General features: G+C 35.0%; 1 protein-coding gene across 1 annotated transcript in view; it reads right to left on the minus strand.

Annotated features, from left to right (window-relative positions):
• LOC150096962 (acyl-coenzyme A diphosphatase NUDT19-like) overlaps nucleotides 1-25,528 on the minus strand; it is a 62,871-nt gene that overhangs the window by 19,267 nt on the left and 18,076 nt on the right. Inside the window, exon 3 of the mRNA XM_090408483.1 lies at nucleotides 1,970-2,177. Within this exon, the coding sequence (XP_090264609.1) occupies nucleotides 1,970-2,177 (208 nt within the window). The remainder of the gene's footprint in view (nucleotides 1-1,969; nucleotides 2,178-25,528) is intronic.

The following is a 25,528-nucleotide window of genomic DNA, read 5'->3' on the forward strand; positions in this document are numbered from 1 at the left end:
GAACAAAGTCGTGTACGGAGTGTAAACCACTCAGTACCTCACAGAATCCTTTCCTGTTTTCAAAATTCCACGTGTAATCCAATGATCACCTCACAAAATCATTTTCTGTTTTCAATGGGAGTATTTGATGTGTAATTTGAATTATCGAAATTTAAATAAATTAACTTGGAACTGACTCGTTTGGGCATTTATTGCATTACCAAATTCATTGTTCTTAGACTGAGTTCTAGTCAATTAAATATTCGCTTTCCGTTGAAATACGATATTTACAAACGACTCATGAATATGTAGTCAATAAAGGTAATCATTCAAACAGTGATAGAGGCAGCCTGCCTCACTGCGCGGCTTAATAAGGGCGCTAGCTCAGCCATGTTGTGGTAGGGGCCATCGCATTTTCAAAGCTTAAACTGATTAAAAATTATTTGTGAACAGCAATGACCCAAGAAAGATTGGTTGGTCTAGCAACTATATTGATAGAGGCGGACAATAGCTTATAATTTAAATTTAGAAGAGCTTATAAGCAGTTTTATTGTGCGATATCCCCTTAGAGCAAACATTTAATTAATATTATGTAATCGTTTTGCATTAATATTTCTCTTGTAATAAAAACAAAATAACAATTGGAGATTTTCTTATATTTTTGTCTTATAATCCATCAGAGGCGATATTTAATTGTTTGCCTCAGGGAGCAATCTAATCTGGCGACGACCCTGAGTGTGAAACATCAGCGGGCGCTGATTACTGTGAGGGGTGGCCACATATCCTTATCGACGCATCTCGACAATCTCATTTCGAGCACCTGCTTTTGACCATTGTCTTGATTTACTCGATACTAAATAAATTTATTTACTTAGTATTGAGCTATTTATTTGTAAATAAATAGTTCAATACTAATTGAGCTATGTATTTACAACTTTGGATGTAAATACGAAATAAAAAAAACTTCAAAGCAGGTTATACAGAAATAAAATAAACCAAATACACACAGCATATAGGTCTGAATGCGTTTAATTCCTAGAATAACGCAATTAACCCATTGGTTCACTATACAGTAATATCAAGATTAACCACATGTTGATCCTTTTGAAAAGACACCTGTCATCATTAAATCTTGAGCTAGAAGCATCACGTGCACATCAAATGTATAATGAAACAGTACGACATAGCATTAGTTTTCAAATATTTTTTTTTTTTTTTTAGAAATTGCACGTTATATGCTGTTACTTCCATTTGAACTATTTGAAAGTATTGGAACATGTTCGGTGAATGAATTGTTCCTCCAAGACCGGTCTATAAACAGTCATGCGTGTCGAGTAAGCTCCCAAAACCCAGACGTTGATTTTTAGCCTATTTCAATCCTTATAAACTGCATTCAGAAGTTCGTTCCCTTAATACTTCTATGAACGTAAAAGGTAAGCTCATGATTGAATAACTGCTCTTTGCGAAAGTTTACAAACTTGTTTTGGGTTGATTACGCAGGAGTACACACAATGAAATTACATCCATCAAATAATACACTACAGGTTCAAAAGTAAAGAGACGCAAAGAGAACTGCAGTAGAATACCAACATCGATATTCAATGAAAATATTTTTTTTTTATTCGTGTGGGGTTCCCCCCCGTTCCTCAGCCGCCCCTTAGACTGGTTGAGCCCTCTTAATCTCTATTGGGCTCTCATAATCAAATCTAAGATCTCTAGTCATTTTGAAAACTTTAAACGTTTTCGAAATAACTCGAGATCTTATGAGAATCTTAACTTCAACAATAGAACCAACAGTTCGAAAGACTTCTCAGGCCACAGAAACCTTAATGAAAAGCAATAATAGGTAGTGCAGTAAGCAGGAGGTGTCCATGCCAAAGGTCATATTCTCATAAGCTCTCTGACCAATTTTGAAAAAGTGTCAAAACACATTTTAGCTATGAAAGCAAGATAAATCAAGACTTTACAGGAACATTCATTAGTGACTTACCTGGTAATAAGGAAAGTACCCCATCTTTGCATGTAATTATTACAGGAAGCCATCTTTGTACGCCTTTTGTCTCTCTTTCCTTGGCAAACTCATGAAGAAAATGAAATTTAGGTAGATTAGTGAGGCGACATAACTCATAAACTTGAGGGGGCGCCATAAATACCGCATTGGTGCAGTGTTCCTCAAGCATATCTCTTGGAGCACACCACTAAATGGAAAAGAAATTTCGATTGAATTTTTTTTTTTACTATTTTCTTACGGTTAATAAAATTTCCTTTAATATAAAATTATTTATATCGTCTTCTCTAGGTTGTATAAAACTGTTCGTTAAAGATACACTTTACTAATAAACAGATATAATGATGTAATCCAGGATCAGTAAAATGCCTAAAACAATTCTACGGACCACTAAGTTACAGAGGCGTAGCTGGGAGGGGGGGGGGAGCATCCTCCCCCGGGCGACACTTTTTTGGCGTATAAGAAATCTTGCCATACTGTCTATAAAACAGCAACTGAGTGATGAAATAGACTTCGACAATCATCGACGATTTTGCGAACAGAAAAGCAAGAAAAATAACATTTTAAATGTTGGAATTAAAGTTCAAAAAAAAAAAAAAATCAACTAACGCCTTTTTATTCCGTATACCGGGAGTAGGCGAGGCCATTTAGCCCTATCTAACTTTTGGAGACTAATTGGGCAGTTCAATCTCCACTGGTACCAATCAGAGACAGATGGCCCACGGCTATCACTAATTAAGCGGTACACAGTGAAGAGAGACGGCTCAAATGTGCCGCCATCTCGTGGTCCCTAACCCTAACACAATATATTTAATGTCTGAAATAATGTGGGTTCTACGGTCGATTTTCGTGAGTTTACAGGACGAAAAACCCGAGTTTCCGGGAGGAAAAACCCGCTTGCCCGTGCCAGAGATCGACTAACTCGGGAACCGGTCGAAAAAAGGCTTAGAAAAATTTCCTCTAGTCGCGGACTAGACTTGAAAGCAAGTCTTCCTTCGTGCGGCTAAGCGCCGTGGTATGCAAACGCCACATCCACTGAGCTATACAGGCTCTGGAATTAAAGTTTTACTTCAAAAATAAACATAGAGTTTTAATTTATTTCCCTATACGTCGTTTTTACATTGACGAAGCATGATAACTATGCTTCGTCAATGTAATTTTTTTAAAAAAAAAACTATGTAGGAATTACCAACATTTCGGAAAAACTGTGCCTTTTATAACATAATAAATCTAAAAGCATGTTTTGAATACACATGGAAACATAATTAAATTGGAAGTAAACGATTAAAAGTGTATCATCATTGAACAAAGTTTTAATTTTTATTAAACAAATAAATAATACGATAGAATTATGTTACCACTTGCTTTTAATGAGATGGTGGAGCTTCACGGCCCTTGCAGAGTTGCTGGATATCTGGCTCAATTGGTCAACTTCAGTCGAAGATCGGCACACACACTAAGACGATTTCTGTATTTTGTTTTTATTTGAAGGAGCGATGAAAATCCTTTCTCACAAAGATAGATTGTAAAAATCTGCATGACGTTTTTCAGTGCTTCTGATAATTCGGGAAATTCACATCTCTTAAGTCCACTGTAACTTGAAAGCTCAATTAACTGTTCTTTGTTCGATAACGAAAGATCGTTCTCGTGACTGCAAGCCTGAAATGGATCGCGAAACCCACAGAAATTTCTTATAAAAGTTATTCGGAAAATATGTTTCAAATTTTTGAGGTGGTCACAAAGCCTTTCCAGAAACCCAGAATCAACAAAAAGATCATTTTCCGCTAAAAAGGATTCCAATATTGGAAAAGGTTCAAATTGTCTGTCTTTTACGTAATTAATCCATAAAACCAGTTTTTTCTTTAAGGCCTTTATTTTGTCGTAGGCATCAAGAACAGTTAAAAAAATTTCCCTGAAAGGAGAGATTTAGTTCATTTAATTTCGAAAAATGTCTGAAAGATAGTGTTGATAACCATGCTTCGTCAACAAGGAGTGATGCAAAATCAGAATTACGTTCAATTACAAATAATAAAACTTCGTGCCTTAATTGAAATGACCTTCTTAGTACTTGCCCCTGGAAAGTCAGCGAATTTCAGAATGACGCCAAAGTTTTATATATATTCGCCGCCCATTTCATCGCAGAGTACTGAAAATAACCTGTTATTTAATGGTCGAGCCTTAATACAATTAACTAGCTTAACAGCGTTGTATAGCACAGTTTTAAATTTTGGTGGCATTCCTTTGGAAGCTAACGCTTCCCTATGTATGAAACAATGTACCCAATTCATATCCGGAGCCAGTGGCGCACTCAGGATTTAATCTTGGAGGGGGCCGAGCGCTCAGGATTTAACTTTTTTTTTTGGGGGGGGGGGCCGAGTTGAGTAGACGTTTTGCGAATACACACTACACATCGCATACGACCTATAACTGAGCATCTGCAGTGATCGCTAATTCATAAGTAGCACACAACATAAATAAAAAAAAAAGAATTTTAATTAGGAAAAGATTTTTGGAAATTTTTCTAGTGTTTTTTCCTTTTCTTTGGGGGGTGCCCAGACCTCTTCCCCCCTCTGGTGCGCCACTGTCCGGAGCTACTTCCTTGACCGTAGAAACAACCCCACTATGCCTGCCTGTAAGGGCGCGAACTCCATCCGAGAAGCCTGTACATTTTTTCCACTGGATCATGTAATTATTGAGAGGGTGAAATATTTCTTCTTTAGTTGTTCGGGATGGCAAAGTTCTGCAAAACAGAATATCGTCATGAATGTTGTTATCATGCGCATACCTTACGTAACATATTAACTGCACATCATCTGTAACATCGGTAGTCTCATCTATTTGTAACGCATAATAAGGGCTCTTCTTAACTCTTTCGATTAACTGAGTTTCCGAAAATATATAAATACTGGGGTTAACTCAGTCCAAGTATCACTTAGCACTTCTGAAGATATACTGAGCCTTGGTTGAAGGAGAGAAACCTTCAATAATAAAAATCAATAAACAACAATTGGTTGAAATGTGGATAACACACGTTCACTTCAAATCTGACAAAACAGCAAGGGAAGGAGGAAGCTATAAAACTATATTGTTTTTCACTTTACCCCTCTTTTATTATTCGTCATTCTTTCAATTTTAATTTGTTTTGTTTGGATAATTAAAAAATATACATTTATTTAATTAATTTAAGTCTGTCTGCGGATCACCTGTCCCATCGTCGCGGACCACAGGTTGAGAAACACTGATGTAATCCAAGTAAATCCAGAAGTTGAGATTATATTGCCATAAACCAAATGGTCGCCAGATGGCGCTGACAGACAAAATGCATTTACAAGTAAATAACTACTTGTAAATGCATTTTGCAAACATTTTCACGCAATGGAAATACCACTAATTATTGATGTTCTCGTTGGTTACAAAAAAAAAAAAAAAAGAAAGAAACATACGTAGAATGACTCAATCTTTCTAGCGAATGACATACGTTGCATTGTTCATGTGACCATTTAGAGTTATAAATTCTACCGCTGTTCCTGGTTTCAAAATTACATTTCAAATGTTTAGTTCCAGTCATGAAGTAAACAAGAAAACTCACATATTCTTATACTGTACGTCGTGTAATAATATGTGAAATATTTTTCCCTATGGCATTAAAGTAACTAAACTAAATATTTATTTTATTGAAGTAATTCACTTTCGTTTTTAATTTCCTGCTGTCACTGATTTTCCCGTTGTTAAAAATATCCGGAGTTAACTTCCCTATTCCAGATTTTCCTTGCTTTCAGTGTTTTTTGAAAGCAAGGAAAATTGTCGTCTGCGTGAACTCTACTTCACGCAGGCGACAATAGATGTCTGCTTGCAACTCTTGTCGCTGCCAACAAAACATTGCGATTCAGCTGGCGATTTCCATGTCTTTTATACAGGTATTAACAAGTTACCCCCCCCCCCCCCACACACACACACAGACACGCTTTCAGTGTGTTGCGTTTGGCTTTTCCTTCATATTTCTATATTCGAATTCATGCATTTCAAATATCATGAACAATACAAAGAATTTTTAAGGAAAAATCCATCTGTTCATATTTCAGTGAATCAACGTATTTAAAAAAAAAAGTCATGCATTTCCCCCCTTTCTTTTTTTTTTGCTACTGTGGTTCAAAACAATGGAATTGATGGAATTTGTTTAATCAATACAAAAAAAATGAATAATAAACTTAGTGAGAAATTATTTTTCATTTTATTTATTTATTTATTTATTATATTCTTGAATAAATACTAACATTTACCAAGCAGTTTTTATTTATTTTCATTCTTTTCAAATCATTTGTTAGGCGTCCATTCGACTGCCTAATAACTGGACTATCCGTACGATGACGAGAATCAGACTGCCTCAGAAGTCCGAATTCGATTATGGTACTAACCTTGTTAGTACCATAATAGAAGTTTCTATAATGGTACTAACAAATGGTACTATAAGGATACCAACTTCTCTAATTCAAGAAGTTGCTACTGCCATTGTGGAGCAAGCCATGAATAACAGAGTTCTTTCTTAAAGTGCGCGTGCTGCATCAAGATATATGGATGTGCCTTACGCAACTGTCTGGAAGATTCTACATTTCTAGCCATTCAAAATAATCCTGACAAGGAAGTTGAGCCCAAAGGTCTTTGAAGGGCGACTGACATTCACTTTATCATTCCTCGCTCGAGTGACGTCGGATGCTGGTGGCTATGGATGATTTTGTGAAGAGATGAGGCCTACTTTCACTTGAAAAGAGCTGTGAATATCTACAAATGCTGGATATGGGCACGCGCAAAACCCGCATGCCGTCCAAATTCCTTTGAATCCACCCAAAGTTACCGTCTGGTGTTTATCATCGGATCTTCTTTGAGGACATTCACTAGTTGGGTCCTGTGACCTGCTCAATTACTGCCAAGAGGTATCGCGATATGATAAACAATTTTGTTGTGCCATAACTATAGCAGCACCTGTGCAGTCATCCGATGACTGAATCGATGGATTCAGTCATCCGTCGATCCGTACGGAGGTCCTTCACAGAAACCAGAGTGATCAGCAGTGCGTGTCCCCACCGCATGGCCGCCTCGTTCGCCTGATCTGACCTCCTGTGACTTCTGACTCTGGGGATTTCTCAAAAGACAGGGTTTATCGAGATTTTATCGATAACTTGCCTGCACTGAATGACAACATAATGCAGCTTGTGCGCTTCATCAGTCCCGATCAACTGCATTCTGCCATTGAACCCACTGTGTACTGTAAAGGATGCAGTTTGTGGCATACTTGGAAGGGCAGCACATTGAGCATACAACCCATAAAACATAATGGAAGTGATAGAAATGTGTTATTTATGCTTGTGTCGTTTTTTTCCTTCTTATACACAGAAAAATTACATCTTCATTCGGCACATCATGCAGCGCCACCGGTGGGGAATTTTGGAACTGTTTCTCCGATGTCGCTTATACATGACGCCCATTGTATTTCTGCAAAATTTCAAAGCATTTGGATCACTAGATAGCGCTCCACAAGGCCTTAATTTTGATCATCCTGTATGCTATTTATACAAGTCTGTTCGAATATATTACTTAAACAGCTAAACATGTTATTAATAATATGAGACTCCTTGTTCCAGTATAAGGGTGTATACCATAAACATTTTAGGTAGGAGATCAAATTCATCGAACCGGTGCGACCATCGCCCTTCCTGCTTCCTGGAGGGCTGAAGTGGCTTCAAAAATGTCTATATTTGCTCTCTGAAGCAGGGTTTCTTGTGAAAATAAATAAAAAATACAAAAAAAAATAGAAAATTAATAAAAATAGAAAAGATCTTTAGCTCCCACCCAATATACTATAAGTTTATAGATAAAACGTTTCATGGGTGGGACACACACACACACAAATTCTGGTTTTTCACTTCCTTATAACTGCTTAATATGCACATCAACTTACAATGTCCTATTTAGTTATAAGAGGTTTAAGTACTTTTTTATGTTTCCAGATAATATATAAAATAGAAGAAAACATTCAGGAATTATTCTGTTATTTGTGATATTTCTCGTCCGGGTTACTTTTGATAGGCTAAATAATATCGTATAATTTCTCTTCGTATGTGAAGTATTTCTCGTTGTTGCTAGCTCATTGGTTAAGTAAATTTTCCCAATGAAATACTCTTATAAACGAATCATTTCCGTGTTTTGCTACAAATTACTATTCGATAGATCCTCGCGATATATTTTGGTATTATTTCCGCATTGGACTGTATGTAAAGAAGGAAGTGTGAATGTAGAATTACTTTTGTTGACACAAAATTTCCTCGTTTGACAAGTTTCATCCAGAAGTAATATTTAAAAAAAAAAAGTAATATAGAAGGAAAATAGTAGATGAACTTTTTTGATCAATGGTTAAGAGAGCAATGTTCTATATTTAAGCTGTTTTTGCTTTTTAAATTATAAAACTTATGAAATAAATGATAATCAACTGTTTTGTTTTTAATTTTTCATGGCATCGTAGTAACGTTGCTTATACACAATTTATTCTGTTGGTATTATATTTATAATATTACTGTGACCTTTGTAAATTGCAAGTATCTCAAAATAGTCAGTCGTTTGTAATTCACTTTTTATTTTTTTAATAAAATAAAAAAGAGGTCTGCTATCTTTAAACATGTACATAACACGTCTTCATAATAAAAAAATAAATGAACAAATAAATAAAAATAATTATTTATTTTTAATAAATACATTTTTATTTTGTAAATAAATTAAAAAATAAAAATGGTCATTACTAATTAGTTTATTTTTATATGAATATTATTTTTCAGAATTACAAATAAATAAATAAATAAAATAATGATACATCCATTTTGAACTTAAAAGAATGGTGATACATGTTGCTTGAGAGAAACCATAGATTCAAATTTTTCAAAGCATTGAAAAATTTGAATTTGAAACACGAGAGAATACAAGTCCTATAGTTAAAAAAAAAAAGAAAGAAAGAAAAAGGAGAGTAGCATCTAGCCAGGTGTGTAAGGTTTTTTTTTTTTTTTCTAGAGCTCTTTAAGTAAGCCGAAGTTACTCAGTTTACCTAAAACTCATCAAATGGAGCTGAAAGAATTTTTTTTTCAAGTATTTTAACAAACAATAAAATATTAATGATTCTTTGATTTAATTATCTCTACACATGCAACTGCAACTATTAGAAGGCCATGACTTAAAAAGCAAGATTCTTGCATGGAGATGAGAAGCGAACCCAGCAAATCCAGAGGTGCGTGTCCCGTCATTCTTACAACTGCACTGGTAAGGCGTGAATGTAATGAAAAAAATGTGAGTAAGAAATTCTTTAGTAATATATAAATCACCAGACAGGATCAGATCACTTTATGCATGGAATTAACATTTACAGTATCTCCAGTCTCTCCTGGCATAAACACATCACATCAGTAGTCTCCTCAGCATCCAAAAAACTAGGCATTTTTCTCCCTTTCAAGCTGTTGTTTTACACTTCCTTTTGAAGAGCATTCTCACGAAGCAGTCCTAAAAAACCACAACCTACAATTCTTCCACAAAAAAGAAAGTCAAACTGTGTTTTTCTCAATTCTCACCTGTATCCCATATGTGGTACTGATGTGCTTACATGTAAAAAAGAGAAGAAATGAACAATGTATAATTAGTCCAACGGTATAATCCACTTTCTTCCGTAATCTTAAATTAAATCTGTATATGCATCTGTCAAAATAAATAAATCTGTTTACTTTCAAAATAAATCACTGCCATTTCGTAGCCGAGGTCAAGTGATTGAAATCAGATCTGTGCTCATACATGTGCGTGCATTCACATTATATGGACTACTGCCAAAAAAAAAGTAAAATGGTGTAATTTTATTACCTGTTTACCAACATTGAGGTTATCGCTTAAGTTTTGCTTTTTGTATGTGCGCAATTTCTTTTCTAAGTAGAAAGAATATGGTTATTTCTATTTGCATGTTATGTCTAAACGTGTTCAGAGAAGTAAGATTTAAGTAAACATGATATAAATTGTTTATGAAGTAAACAAGATATAAATAAAAATGAGATGTTTATAAAATAGGAGACTAGAATCAGAGGATTCACGTTTAGTAGAAAACCGAGATCTGGTAATAATCTAACAGACATATATATACCATATATACCGTAATTAACAGATACATATCACAATGATAACTGGGTTATTCTGCTCAAATTCAGAATAACCCGGTTATCATTGTGAGACTTCCAGGCTGTTTATTGGAAGTCTGAAAAAAAAAAGTTCCCTATACCAAGATTATCGGATTATGTAAGCCTTTTTCATGTTTTATACATTAAAAACACATTCAGCTTATCTGATAGTAGTGGTGTAACTACGATTCTGGTACCCACAAACAATCTTTTATATTTCTTGAAAGCCTTTTATACCTCCTGCGTTTTTGTATTGAATCCTGCGACTTCACTTGCCATCGCATATTGCATAACTAACTAATATGCGTCCGTTAGATGCGTCTCGCAAAATGCACGAGCATCTATTAGATGAGATCTATCCATCAGATGAAATTTACTGCAATTTGGTATTCTAGAATTCAAAGTAATGTAGTGTAAAAAAAAAGGGAGTGGGGAAAGAGAGAAATCTATCGCTTTAATATTTTAATAATAATTCCAAAGAGGGATTCTCTTTCCCCACCTATAAATCAATTAATTAAGTTAAGAAGCAGACACTTACTGCTCCATTATCTTCTATTAATAAAGATAGTCCAGACAGGATTTTTTAATAAAAGGCATCGTCGATACCGATTGAGACAGTACAGCAGTACAAAATGACATTTTTTAAAACATTATTCGGTAGTACTGACCACCTTTTGTTGGAAAGATTTGGATTCGAAATCCTTTTAGAACGTAAAAAATCCTGTAGAGTTGTTGACCACTGAATGCAGCTAGTCAGTCCCACATGCAAGTATCAAGATCTTTCCCCAAGAATTGTTATATGTATTATTTAACCTGAGAAGAAAAACCCGCTGAAAAACGGAACTGACAAACATGACAGGTCATCCTATCCAGATAACATTAACTACCCAAACTTAGCATTAAATAGGTTTATATGAAGCCAAGTTACGTGAACCTGAAATCCCCTACTATGTGTTAAATTGCATTTAACACATTGCAGCGGATTTAGCTACTTTCATATTCTACATTGCTAAACAAATTGTAAATGACAATTATTACTATTACTGTGCTAAAAACATAACAAGTATAAACCAATAAACTTTTTCAGAAGACTTTTGTCTCCCAATAGACAACTATTGAAATGATTCTGAGAGTAAAAAATTTAAGCGATTGCTATTATGTGATTTTTGAACTATTTAGGCCACAATAGGTTGATTAATAGCAAAATAATAAAATAATAATCAGCTAACGCCTTTTATTCCTTTATAGGGAACAGGCAAGGCGAGGCATTTTAAACCTATCTAGCTTTTGGAGACTGAGTGGGCAGTTCAATCTCCACCGGTAGCCAATCAGAGATAGCTGACCCATGTTTATCACTAATTATAGGCAGCCACCGATGAGGAGACGGACAAACGTGTACTTCCATCTCATGGTACCTAACCCTAACAGGATATGCTACTGTTTGAGATTCTACAGTCGATTTTCTTGAGTTTATGGGGCAGAAAACCCAAGTTTATGGGAATAAAAACCTGCTTTTCTTTGCCAGAGATCGACTAATTTGGGAACCGATCGATTAGATTTGAAAACCAGTCGAAGATAGGCTTAGAAAAGTTCCTCCAATTGGCGACTAGATTTAAATGAAGCTTATCTTGATGGCCTATCGCAGAGGATGCAAACGCCACTTTCACTGAGTTATGCAGCCATTGACTTCAAATAAGATTTCTGTGCAACAGATTTTAAACTTGATGTCAAAAAAAGTAAAATAAACATTTTAATAATTAAACAGAATGGATTAACACGAATGTCATCACCTCGTCTTGGACAAGATAATGACTTAGTCCGATACGACATAAATGGTTCAGTTAAAAGGGGACCCGTGTCAAATTCCTTTAGTAGTAGGCTCACTATACGTACCGTTTTTTTTTTTTTTCTTCATATTTCTCGGCCGTCCCGTCGTTTTAATAAAAATGCGAATTTTGTCCCGTTTTTAATAACTATATATATATACTTTAATATTGGTCAATCATAAATTATTATTCATAACCTATAATCGTATATCGATATCAGTAATTTGTATAACCATGGAGTCGCATTGTTCAATACTAAATATCGAATCCTGCAGTGATTTATTCAGAAAAAAAAATATACATGTTGGCCACACTTGCGCGTCTCAGACGAGGTGTCTGTTCTGCTGCTGTCGACTGTTTACCAATTGAGATTGAATGTTTTGCAGTGAAAGTATACAAACACTTCCATATATGTCAGAGTTGAAGAACTGAAAAATTTTTATGACTTTGCAGGAAACAATTACATTAAATTGTTAGAGCATGGAAATACACGATTTTTGTCCTTGGGGGGGGGGGGGGTCCAGAATTTTGTTGACATCAGTTGACAGAATTTTAAGCATGTTTGATGGGCTTCGTTCTTATTTTCTTAAGAAAAATACCCTGTTGTGTTGCGAAAATTGTTTGAAGATCCCTGTTTGAAATTATGGCTGTCATTTGCAAGAGACCAAGTGTCTACATTCCACACATATATTAGCTTAATTGAAAAAGAGAATATTTCAGCCATGAACACTGAAAATCTTGTAAACAATTTAGAGTACAGAAAAATTGAAGTGTTTGTACTGAAGTCAAAAAACAACTGAAAATGTTTAGTACATTCAGGAGAAATTAACGAGGCTAAGTTTTTTGAGGTAATTGAGAATTTCTATGAAACCAGCTTAGAATATGTCAACAAGTGCAGTTTAGGAAACACTGAAGAAGTCCAAGTGTGTACTACTAAGGAAGACACCTGAATGAAAAGAAAGTCAGGACAGCCTGAACGAGAAACTCATCACAGGCACAGAAACAGAAGAAACTTGTGTATTCGATTAGTGGACCCTCATAAAATCTATAATTGTGAAGCAGTTGGATACATGGAATAAAGAAAACATTCCTGTATCTGACAGATGGGTACAGATTTTTTTTCTGAAATGAGCGAAAAACGCCTACACTTCCAAGACTTTTGTAATATTGTAGAGTTTATTCTTTGGCTTCCAGGAAGTAAAGCACCTGTTGAGAGAATATTTTCTGTTATGAACAGAATGTGGTCAAAGGAGAAATCTAGATTAAGTGTTGAGACAATGAGGGTTATGCTAGTTGTATGACAAAATTGTGTCATGGAGTGTGACGTTTTATGATAAGATGTTGAAAGACCGAAATTTGCTGCGTAAGATCACTTCATCGGAGAAATATTCATGGTATGATCGTGGTGAAATACAGTCCCTCTCTACGTCTACCTAAATTTTTGTATGGGTTCTGTCACTGAAGAATAATTGTAAGCTCGATTTATGTAATAAAACTTTTTTTTATCGTCTTTTTCATGAATATAGAATATTACATAACCCCCGCCCCGTTTTTGCCATCGCAATGTCCCGTTTTTGTCTCAGCCTATTTAGTAGCCGCTTAGAAAATTATGATTAAAATAAAATTGGCTTTATTAATAATAATAATAAAATAAATTTAGAAGATATTAGAATATTAAAAGTACAAAATGGATTTAGAAAAGGACGATCATGTATAGACCCGGCTTTTGCCTAAAATCAACAATAGAGAAAAGAAGAGATTACAATTTGGACACACATATTATTTATTGACTTTTAAAAAGCATTTAATAAAGTTAAAAGAAACATTATTTAACATATTAAAAGAAAAATAAATATCAAATAATATTCTAAAAGCTATCATAAGTATATACGAAAATAATCAAATACAAATAAGATTAAATTATGAACTATCGTGTACGAGAGGGATAAACCAATGAGTCCGATAGGGATGTCCCCGTTTCAGCAACTCTTTTTAATATTTACCTAAATGAAATAATAAAATGGAATAAAAATTTCCATCAAGGTATTAAACTTTCTCCTACAGTGAACTTAAACACTCCTTTTTGTCGATGACCAAATAATAATTACAAATTCTGAAGATAACTTAAAGAAAGATATTTTAAATTTAAATGAAATACCCAAAGATTATAGAATGAAAATATCAACAGAAGAATCAAAAACGAGCCTTTAAATGACAAGATATACAATAATAACTACAATAGTAATAGATAACAAGATTTTAGAACAGGTGAATTCATTTATCTATCTAGGATGTATGATGACATGAAAATGAAAAAGATATAAACCTAAAAATTGCGAAATATTTAAAAATAACAGGTGTGATTAACTCTATATTTAAACCAAACCTAGTCCGAAAACAAACCAGACTAAAAGTATGCAATAGGTTAGCCCTACCAGTCTTAATGTATGGAAGTGAAATCTGGACAATAAAACAAAAAGACAAACAAAGATTAACAACAGCAGAAATGATGTTTATGATAAAAACCGCAAGGTATACTCTATTTGATCACAAAAGAAACGAAGAAATTATTAAACTAGGAATCAGTAATAGAAAAAAATTATAAACATAAATGGATGGAACACGTTCAAAGAATAAAAATAGAAAGATTGCCAAGATAAGCCTTAAATTACAAACCATTAGGAAAAAGAAAACCAGGACGTCCTCTTAAGAGATTCAACGATGACTTCTAAGGCCGGAAGAGGCCACTCTACGCCTAAATCCTTGAAAAGCATGATGTTGAATAAAAGTGACAAGTTATTATTTAAAATTAGGTCACTTTTTTTGTTTTTTGGGACATCCGAGCATGAGCTGGTCAAGTTCACTAAGCGGAATTATGTGTTTCTGGAACTATAATTGCAGAACTGTAGTAAATAACAGTGATAAGTTTCATGGTTGGCTAATTAAAATTCTCCGAACCTGTTTTTACAAATAGTTTTCAATATCATTACCTACTACCCAAGAAGCCTTAGGATATATTAATAATAGTGGCAATCTAGCTATCTTCTTTTGGATAAAAGTCATGGAAAGATCTGAAGAATCCCTTATTATCATCATATGGTCACTCTTGACTTTCCAAGGCATTCGATCGGATTTGGAATAGAAGCCTCCTTGACAAGATACCTTCATATGGTAGGACTTCTACACGAAGTCCTTTTTAATTGGGTCGCCAATTTTCTGCTGGTCGTTTACTGAGTAGTATGATGGATGGTTTCCTCTCTCACTTCTGGGATACTCCAGGTTTCTGTACTACTTTTACTTATATACCTTGTATACACTAACAACTTTCTTTCTCTCTCTCTCTCTCTCTCCAAAACACTCTATTCCTCTTCATCAATCGAAAACCATGTGTTTGTTTTTAATCATGCTTCAAGATTTGCGAAAACCAATATCTTAAAAGTGATCTGGATCTCCTTTACCGTTCTTCACTGGGGGGTCATCCTAATAAATTTCAACGCTACCAAAACACAGTCGTGTGTCTCTTTTTTCCTAAAAAAATTAACTTTTCAACTCCTTAATTTTGACAATATTCAGATTTCTATGACATTTCCTTACTTGGACTGACTTACACTTCCAACCTTTCTTGGTTCAATGTTACATTCACAACCTTTTGGCTCGAATTACATTCACAATTTCCTCAGCTTCCAAAACGTGTTCTCTTCCGTTCAAGACACTGTTTCCCCTCATGCACTCCTCCTAACAATATAATATATAAATCTGAAATCATGGTCCACACATTTCAAGGCGTGCAGCAAAAGCCTCTTTTAGCAGCTTGATGAGGGGTCGTGGTTACTTAACAGATAATACCTCTCGCTCTAATTTCGCCGTCCATCACTTTCTCATAGGTACTCTGCTTCTGCATTATTCCTAGTTTGTAGGTATTTTCATGGGCGCTGCTGTGCCAAACCTGGATGCCACTATTTTCTCCACTTTGCTCTAGACGTGCTAAAACCCGAACAGCTCAATATTCATATACGATTCAGCTTGGGACTTATCGAATAAACTTCACATTTTTCTCTTTCATTCCATCCACCTACATCTGTTCTTAGAAACAGCCTTACCCATACCATTTTCCTCAAGGACTGTGACATGTAGTTGAAGAAATATATCAATGGCTTCCTACCTTCTCCATAATTTTTCTCTCAAAAACGGCGCTGCTGTGTTGTATGTTTTACGCCCTCTAGATATAGGGTTGATATAAAAACCACACAACACACACTCAGAACTTTTTTTTTTTTTTTTTTTTTTTATTAGGCGGTGGTAAATATTTGAAGAAAAAAAAAATAATGTGCTCATATACACAGTTCGCCACTTGGGGGTGAGTATGTCCGTGGAGGCGACATGAATTTATCACTGCAAATATTGTGATAATCGACGGAATTTTAATTTTGATCCGGAGAAATATATCAAAGCAATTTAAGCTAACGAACACTATAAATACCTAGGAATATTAGAAGTCCAAAAGAATATTCTGAGAACAAAACTTAACGGATTGAACACAATTCGAGCAATGAACGCGAATACACGGTTGGCATAATAGATTGGGCAAAAGAAGAACTGGACAAATTGGACCACATGGAAGCTGGTCAACTTCACTTCGTGGATGTAATTAACGACTTGCATCATACATTACATCCACGAAGTGAAGTTGACCAGCTGTATCTACCAAGAATAGGTGGATGGGATCTTCTGCAAGTGAGACAGATTGTTGAAGAAGAAGAAATTAGTTTAAAAAAATTACATCGACAACAGCACTTAGCAAATGCTTCAAGACATTTCCCAAGGCATTCTAAAAGCAATACGAAATAAATCCAACTACAAAAAAGAAATAGAAAAAAACCGATATGTGCGCTGGAAAAATAAACCTTGCATAGCCAATTTCTTCGATACATCGAGGAAAAAACTGACGTGACCAAGACGTGGCAATGACTCCAATATGGATATATTAAAAAAAAATAAACAGAAGGATTTATTCTAACTGTTCAAGAACAGGCATTATAGACTGCAATCAAAGCAAAAATTGAGAACATTAGTAAAAACAAATGCAAATTATGCTACCAGACAGCTGAGACTGTAGAACATCTAATTGCAGCAAGATAGCTCAAACTGATTATAAATACAGCCAGTATTTTAGTTTATACAAGTTTATAAAAATTCAGAAAAATGCAGCTAGAAGAATCATATGTGCACTAAAGAATATAACTCCTGGAAAAATAGCAGAATTCGAATCCAACCTTGTTCCTTTAAAAATTAGTTGGAAAGAAAATCTTACTAAATTTGTGGAAAAAAAAGCCAACCTTGCACATCATAGAACAAGTGAACTTTTTAAAAAATTGGCAATCAACAAACAGAATAAAAAAAAAATCAACAATGCATGAAATCATGGAAATAAAATTTCCCATGGATTGTCCAAATAAAATAGCGAATTACCCAGTATTTCCTCCAAATCAAGACAGGAAAAAGATAGTTATCAACTTTGAAATAGGGAAACATGAAAAAAAAAACGCCTAGAAAACCCTGAAATATTGAGATCATTGGCTTTTTCAAAAATAATGGAATATGGACCGGAATCAATAAAGATCTACACAGATGGCTCCAAAAATCCAAATGGCAATTCTGGGAGTGGCGTACTCATCTATGGCTCTCAAAATATAGAACTAAAAACAACTAACAGTATTGGATGCAACTCATACCATGCAGAATTAATAGCCATTAATACAGCACACTTCAACATTTGGATAAACAAAACCCAAAGGAGTTTATGTTTTTCACAGATTCCTTAGCAGCCCTTCAAGCTATTGAGAACTGCTACTCTAGCCATCAAGAAATACTTAGAGACATAGCAAAAAACATAAACAAACTACATAAGGATTCCGAAATAATTTTCAAATGAATCCCATTCCATGTGCGATTAAAGGGAAATAAAACTGCAGATGAAGTAGAAAAATGGCTGCAACAATAAGTGATACCACAGATTTCGATCTTTTAAAAACCACTCAAAAAGAAAACGAAAAGAACGATTCTCCAGGACATGACTCATCACTGATATTCAGCAGAAAAATCAGAAGCTACCATCAACTCCAAGTTTAATCGCTGTGCCACTACCATGATCTCTCGCCTCAAGACCAATCAAGTTTAGCAATGGCATAAGTCTTCCCCATCTGCAAAATCTGTAACATCGAGGAAGCATCGCCAATGCATTTACTAAGTTGTATGAATATTTCCAAATGCGAACTTTATAACAACCCAGAAAAGGTGCTGTATAAAATACATGCATTTGATCTCTATGATCTGGTGTAATATTACCATGGGATAATAATAAATAAATAAATAAATACAGCCATTATCAAGTAGTCAAAATAATTCATTGGCATGTATGCAAAAAATATGGTTTTCCTACTTATGATAACTGGTGGCAGCATAAAATAAAGACAGCACTGGAAAACGAAACAGCAAAAATTCTCTGGGACTTTAGAACACATACTGATCAGCCTTTGGAACACAACAGATCTGACATCACACTTATTGAACATTGACGAGTTTTGGGTTATTGACATCGCAATACCCAGTGATAACGACAAAGAACTGGAAAAAATGACTAAATATCGAGATCTGGCAATCGAAGTTAGGCATCTGTGGCTTAAACATAGCAAAGTTATCCCAATAGTTATCGGTGCACTTGGTGCAATTTCAAAGAAGCTGTCCAACTATTTACAAGCATTAAACATCAAAGAGTTAACTACGTGCGATATACAAAAAACTGCATTACTTGGAACAGTCTATATTTTCCAACGCTACTTAAGAGACCATTCTTAGATTCTTGGACAGAAACTGAATAGCTATGTTTTACCAGTTAAATTGTTGTTTGAATGATATCTTATTTTGGCCATGTTTCAGTTGTGTGAATAATAATAATCTTGGATGAGAGATGTATTTTCTCAGCTTTCATCCTCGAAGCTTATTTGTGAGCTTATCTCAGGATGACATCATTTATTATTTATTGGTTTATTTGCTGTGTTGGGAAGCTATGAAATCAAATCTATGTTTAATTGGCTTGATTTCCACTGCAGCTGTTGATTGAGAAATTCGCGCGCGCACGCACACACACACACACACACACACAACAACAACTTTGAACGTTTTGATGGGTCGTTGAACTGGAAGCCTGAACGAATATATTGTGTTTCATTAAGTTTGTATGGTATTTTGGGTGCGTGTTTCTTGTTCATAGTATGTCCATAAAGCTCTTTTCAGGCTATTGTAGTTTGTAAGATTTCTGTATTCAAAAGGTACTTTGTTTATCATGTCTGGGATGTAGAAGTTTCGCGTGGCCTTTCCGTAGTGATTATTGTGTTTAATAATCACTACGGAAACCTCAGACAATTAATTATATATGTGATATAATTAGTAGTCTGAGGTCTTGTTATACGGTATGTATTTCTGACTGTCCTGTAGTTGGCATCGAAATAATGTTTTAGCAAAGCTGCATAGTGACATAAGTGTTTTGTTGTCAGTATTTTGTGTTCTGACATTGCAGTGTATGTCTCTTTGTTCCCAAAAGATCAGTTTTATCATTTTGTACTGTAGCGACATTAATCTATTTAGTTTGTAGGGTGCACAGAAAGCATACGTTGTGATAGCGTATCTTAGTATATTTTGGCATAGTGCTTGGTATATTAGTGTTTTTAGGCGTGTGGGAACTATGTCTTTTAACCTGTATATATATATATATATATATATATATATATGTAGAAAGTTATATTATATATAATAATAATGAATAAATTAATAGTAAGTTAATAATCTGCTTTTTTCTTATTCGTTTATGAGGATTGATGTGGCGATTGCTTGTTTAGAGGTCGAAGTTTGAAATGTAAATGCGAAAACTCTTACAAATTTGAAACTAAAAGTTTTGCAAATAATTTGTGGCAGCGCTGTACTGAGTGTTCAAATAATAAGGTCTTTTGGATACCGTGCTGTGTTCTCATTGTGATATTTTATAGTGATGTATTTATGTTATTTTGAATAGTTATCATATATTATATTATTATATCATTATCATAATTTCTTTGTATTCTAAGTTTTGTTTAAATTCTGGTAAGTTTGTATTTCTAGTATTTACAGTTTGTATATAATTAGGGTTACCAGACATCCGGGATTATCCCCGACAGTCCTGAATTTTTAATTACATCCTGGGCTGTGTCCAGGATTGAAAAACATCCGGGATTTTTAAATTACCGGTGCTTACGTATTTAGCGATTAGTAATTATCTTTGCGCACTTGATGTTTGTGTCTGAAAAGTCTGCTATCATTTTTTTTTTTTTTTTTTAAGTTTTTGCATTCCTTACTTGACTTACTATGGGAAAGAGAAAATGCAGTTAATTGAAAGTTAAAATTAAGTTAATTAAAAAGTTATTCGAATCAAAATTTTCAGCCGTTCGCACAAAAACTGAAGCGATAATTATAAATGTGCTATCGCCATTAATCTTCAATGGAATGTTGGATGCTTTAAAACCTGTTAGTTACGTAACTGTAACGATTGATAGTTCAAATCATAAAGACATAAAACTAGTCGCTAACTAGTTTTATGTCTTTATGTCTAAAGTGCTGTTAGAGCACGTTAAAGTGCCCTAACAGCACTTTACACGGAATTCAAATAAAACTCCTACATTTTGAAGCTGTACCAGGAGAAACTTCAAACATCTTGTCTGATTTTGGAAGGTTTTTTCCCAGTTGGTTAGACTATAATAAATTTAGTTTACTCCTTTATCCAAGTGTAAGCAAACAAAGTTTGCACGTGAAGTATCTTCAGGACTGAGACAGCTCGTGGTAAACGTGGACTAAGTTCTCATCACTTGTCTTAGTATCTCCCATAATGCAAAACACATCTCCTTGCGGACAGATATTATGCTATGCATTAAGGGATAAACACTTTCCAAGTGGGAAAAACACTTCCAACATTTTTCTCTAAATCCAGAGTAATTTAATAATAAGGTGAGACACTTTTTGGCAACTCGTATAGGTAAATATGACTTCTCCATCACTTCCACCTTAGTATCACCACCTCTGTTTTCTATTCGATATCTACAAATTCGCAGAAAGAATTCTGCGAATTTGTAGATATCGAATAGAAAACAATTTTGTCTCCAGTAGTTCAAGATTTTTGAGCTTATTGCCTGCAATACAAAGAATTTGAGATATATTTGAGGGTTTGAAGTCATATTTTCTTTCAAGCGAACAATGCCCAAAGATTTACAAGATTTTTTTGAAAATCCAATAAATGACGTATGTCTTCTGTTTTGCATGGAACTTTGCAATTATTCAAACTGTAATCAAGCAACTAGAGTCCAATTCTATAACTGCAACCGAAGTGTTAATGAAATATTCTGAATTGGAAAATAAACTTAAAGAACGATTTCAACATAAATTTGTGCCATTTTTGGTTAAACAACAGTTAGGTAAGCTAGTATCAAAAGGTGATGTTAATCAAGAAAATTTCTATGAAAATATCAGCAAGTTTTATGAGATCAGTATAAACTATTTACAGTCTTCGTAGAAGAGTATTGAACAGGCATAGAAAATTAATTGGATTTTTTTAACTTCTGATGTGAATTGGGCTGATTTCGAACAGAGTGCAAATTTGGTAAACACGATAGCACATAACTGAATAAACACAGATAAATTATTTGATGAAAGATCTAACAACAAAAACGAGAATGGGACTCAACAACTTTAAGCATTCATGATAAGTGGTTGTCTTTATTTGAGATCTTCAAGAATGCTGGCATCACCTTCAGAAATATATTCAAGTTGGTAGAATTTGCTATGCGATTACCAAGTACATGAACTCCAATAGAAAGGATTTTTTCAACTATGAGCAACATTTGGTTACCAGAACGAAGTCGATTGCAGGTGTCAACAGTAAAGGAACCTTCCAACGTGAAAGTGAATTCCAAATATTCTTGTAGTGATTTTCATGACCATATAAAATTCAACACACAGTTCTTAAAGAAAATACTATCTAATGAAACATATACTGGAGTGGAAAGGCAACAAGAAGCCCAGCCATCTACTCTAGTAGCCTTGTGGCAAGTGGAGATTTTTGTTATGTATTTATTTATTGCAGTCTTTATCGTGTAATAAACACTGCGATAGCAATTTTCACAAGATACTATGTTCAGTCCGAACTTAATATTACAGGTGTTTTGTTTCAAATGCAAAAAAAATTAATTGCGGTAGATTTCGATAACAACAAAAAAAGACAAGCCTGGCTTTTGTAATTCACTTCAGATTCTGCAGAAAGAAAATTTTATTATTATTTTTTTTAAACAAGATTTGTACTTCTCGCACGGTATTCTAAACTTTAAACTAAAATTTTAAAATTTGCATCCTGAGTAAATATGTTCGAAGGATTAATAAAGAAACAGTGTTGCTTCGGAGACCTGTGTGATCGAGACCCTGGACAATGTTCAACCAACATTTTCCATATGGTAAACACAACATGGAAAATGTTGAACAGTTTACAATGTATTAGTTATAATCAGAATGGGATAGATACTACAAAGTGTAAGGGTAGTTGTAGGTCCAGGAAGCTGCTGCATTGTGTATGATCAATTAGCCAAAAGTATTCGGAACAATAGGGAGGATTTTTAGGTATTGGTTAATTCTTCTCGGACTGAAAGTAACTGGTATTAGCAAGACTTGGTTGACAGCAGATAGAGTGTGAAGGGTATAGCAATGACCGAGCAAACAGTTTGTGGGGGACAGATATTGCTGATGATAGTAGATGAACTGTAGCCAAAGAAGTATCTGAGCAGGAGATCAGTGGACGTGGTGCCTTTGTGGCCATTTAGTGTGAGATCGAGTACAACAGGCCAGTGATCATATAGAAGGTGTGCATAGCAAATAAGTAAACGAGTATAGGGCAAGTAAAATTATGGAGGACTTAAACAGTGATAACAAAGATTTGAAGGAGGAAAGGTCATGGGGAGAGGACTGGAATTTGTGCAATTACTAAGGAATGGACTGCTGAGCAAACCGCTGCACATCTGAACTTGCATTGAGAGTGAGTCTTTACCTAGGACTACCCTCTGGTAGAGTCTGAGAAGAAGGTAGTAATTGAGAATGAGTTGCTACTGCTGAGGATCTTTTCTCTTCTTTTTTCGAAGAGAAGAGAAAAAAGATCCTATAGTGTTGGGAAAAGTCGTTGAAAAGAGACCATCATGGTATACTCACTCTTCCAGAGCCGAGATAAAATACAAGGACATATCTTGCAGGGAAAATGTAGTGATCAACTTAGTTATTACCAGAAGGGACAATGAGAAATCGTAGTTTTCACATTGATATTTACGCCTAGAACTTGAAAGAATTCGATTGTTTCGTTCAGGAGTTTCTGCAAGCCCTCTTATACTCTTAGAGATCTCACAGAGGCAATGAATGTAAGATCATCACCAAATGCTATGGCATTACTAGAAGTCATGTCAAGTGAACAGCCGGTATGGCTTGAGAGAGCGAAGAAACTCATAGCACATCGATGACACAGTTAAAAATAAATAAATAACTAGAGTCCAGGGTAATAACAGTAGGAAAAATTGCCAAGTATATCTTCAAAACATATGCAAGGAAAGCTTCTGGATATTCTGCAGTAGGTGGCGCTCGAAGCATAGCTTAAGAGAAGCAATTAAGATTCACAGAGAGAAGAGGAGGAGAAAATGAAGATCTCAGCACACAGTGATATTTGCATGGATGAAGGCCCTCTTCCTAAATCATGCTGGATGTGGCTGATAATGTTTGGCTAAGACCTTATGAAAAGATGTAAGAGAACAGGAGGAACTGTAACTGGACGGTAATCAGAGGTTGCCGATGTATCTTCCTTTCTTTTTTTTTCTTTCATTTCAATCATATTATGAATGTGAAGTCAAAGAATATAAGAGAACAATATTCAAAAATAGCTCTTCCATGACAAATCAAACGCATACTGACATATTAAGTCAAAAACTTGACGCAAATACATTGCATAAAATATTTAGTAGTAGCCCAAGCCCATACAGCATGCTAGCATTGTTGTACGTTATTAAAATATAAACGATAGAATACCCTTCGCTTGAGACATTGAAAAAAAAAAAGAGTCTAAAGGTAGGAAGATATGACTTGAATCCACAAATTCTGCGTCATAAGTTTGCTGTTTTTGGAACAGTTGAAGTATATATGAGATAAATCTATATCACTCATATTTTTTTAAATAGGAAAACTCACAGTCGTGCACTATGATACCAAAAAGGCCAAGCAAATGTCTTCGAGCACTCAAGTTATATTGTCATGCCAAATGGCTATTACGAACTCTTCTCTAAGAGTTTGTGACAAAACAGATCTGTACCCATCTCCTGTTTGTCAGGGGATAGGCACAAATCTGTTCTCCTAGATTCCTTGATGTTTCCTCTGAGGATAGATTGAAGGTCTGTGAGGGGAGGAGGTTTCCAAAACTAGCTGGTAGACGTAAGAGAGAAGATATGATAGAAGCAAATAAGTTATTAAAGGGGTTTTATAGGATTGGCACTGATGACTTTTTTAGCTACAGTGCAGGAAGGGAGAGAACGAGAGGTCGCTTCTGGAAATTGTATAAGAGTGTGGTTAATAAGGGTGTTAGGACTAGATTTCTTCGTTGGGAGGGTGGTGAATGGGTGGAATGCATTGTCAGAGGTGGCTGTGGGTGCTTCATCTGTGAATGAATTTAAAGAGAGGTGTGATAGGTAATTGTGCGAATGATGACTTGTGTGTTAATACAGTATCCACCCCCCCCCTTATCCGCGGTCAACCCCGGTCCGAAGATATTAAATGGAAAATTCCGGAAATAAACAATTTATATTGACATCGTCAAAGTGGATATTCGATCCAACATTATTTCAAAGCCAAATGTTTGTAGAGACCATGAATGTTTCGTGAGTTGACCTGAGCTTACGAGAATACAATCATCGACATCCCCGAGTTGCATTACCTAATTGACTTAAGAAGCTAAGGCAACTCGGGGATGCCGAGGATTGCATTCTCGTAAGCTCAGGTCAACTCACGAAACTTTCATAGTCTCTACAAACATTTGGCTTTGACATAATGTTGGATCGAATATCCACTTTGACGATGTAATTTTACATCGCCGAAATGAAGCCGTATGGCTCTTTCTTTTAGTAATAGACAATTAGGCTGATCCAAGAGGTAGTCCAACACCAGGGCAACTCGTTGGAAAGGTGACAAAAGCTACACGCACTTTGCAGCCTTTTGTAAATCAAGAACGTCTGGAATTGCGTGCCGTTCTGAGTAGTTCTTGGTTATCAGATCGACTGTCACGGTATCACAGTGCTTGTGTTCAAGTAACCCTTATTTTACTTAATAATAGCCCTATTTACTTAATAGTAGTGATGCTGGCAATTCGGATATGCCAAAGAGAAGTATAACAAAAACAACAACAACAAAAAAAAAAAAAC

Source organism: Typopeltis vanoorti, chromosome 18 (assembly GCF_054136105.1).
Source record: "Typopeltis vanoorti isolate ZY-2024b chromosome 18, IOZ_Tvanoo_1.0, whole genome shotgun sequence".
In the NCBI taxonomy this organism is placed as follows: Eukaryota; Metazoa; Arthropoda; class Arachnida; order Uropygi; family Thelyphonidae; genus Typopeltis; species Typopeltis vanoorti.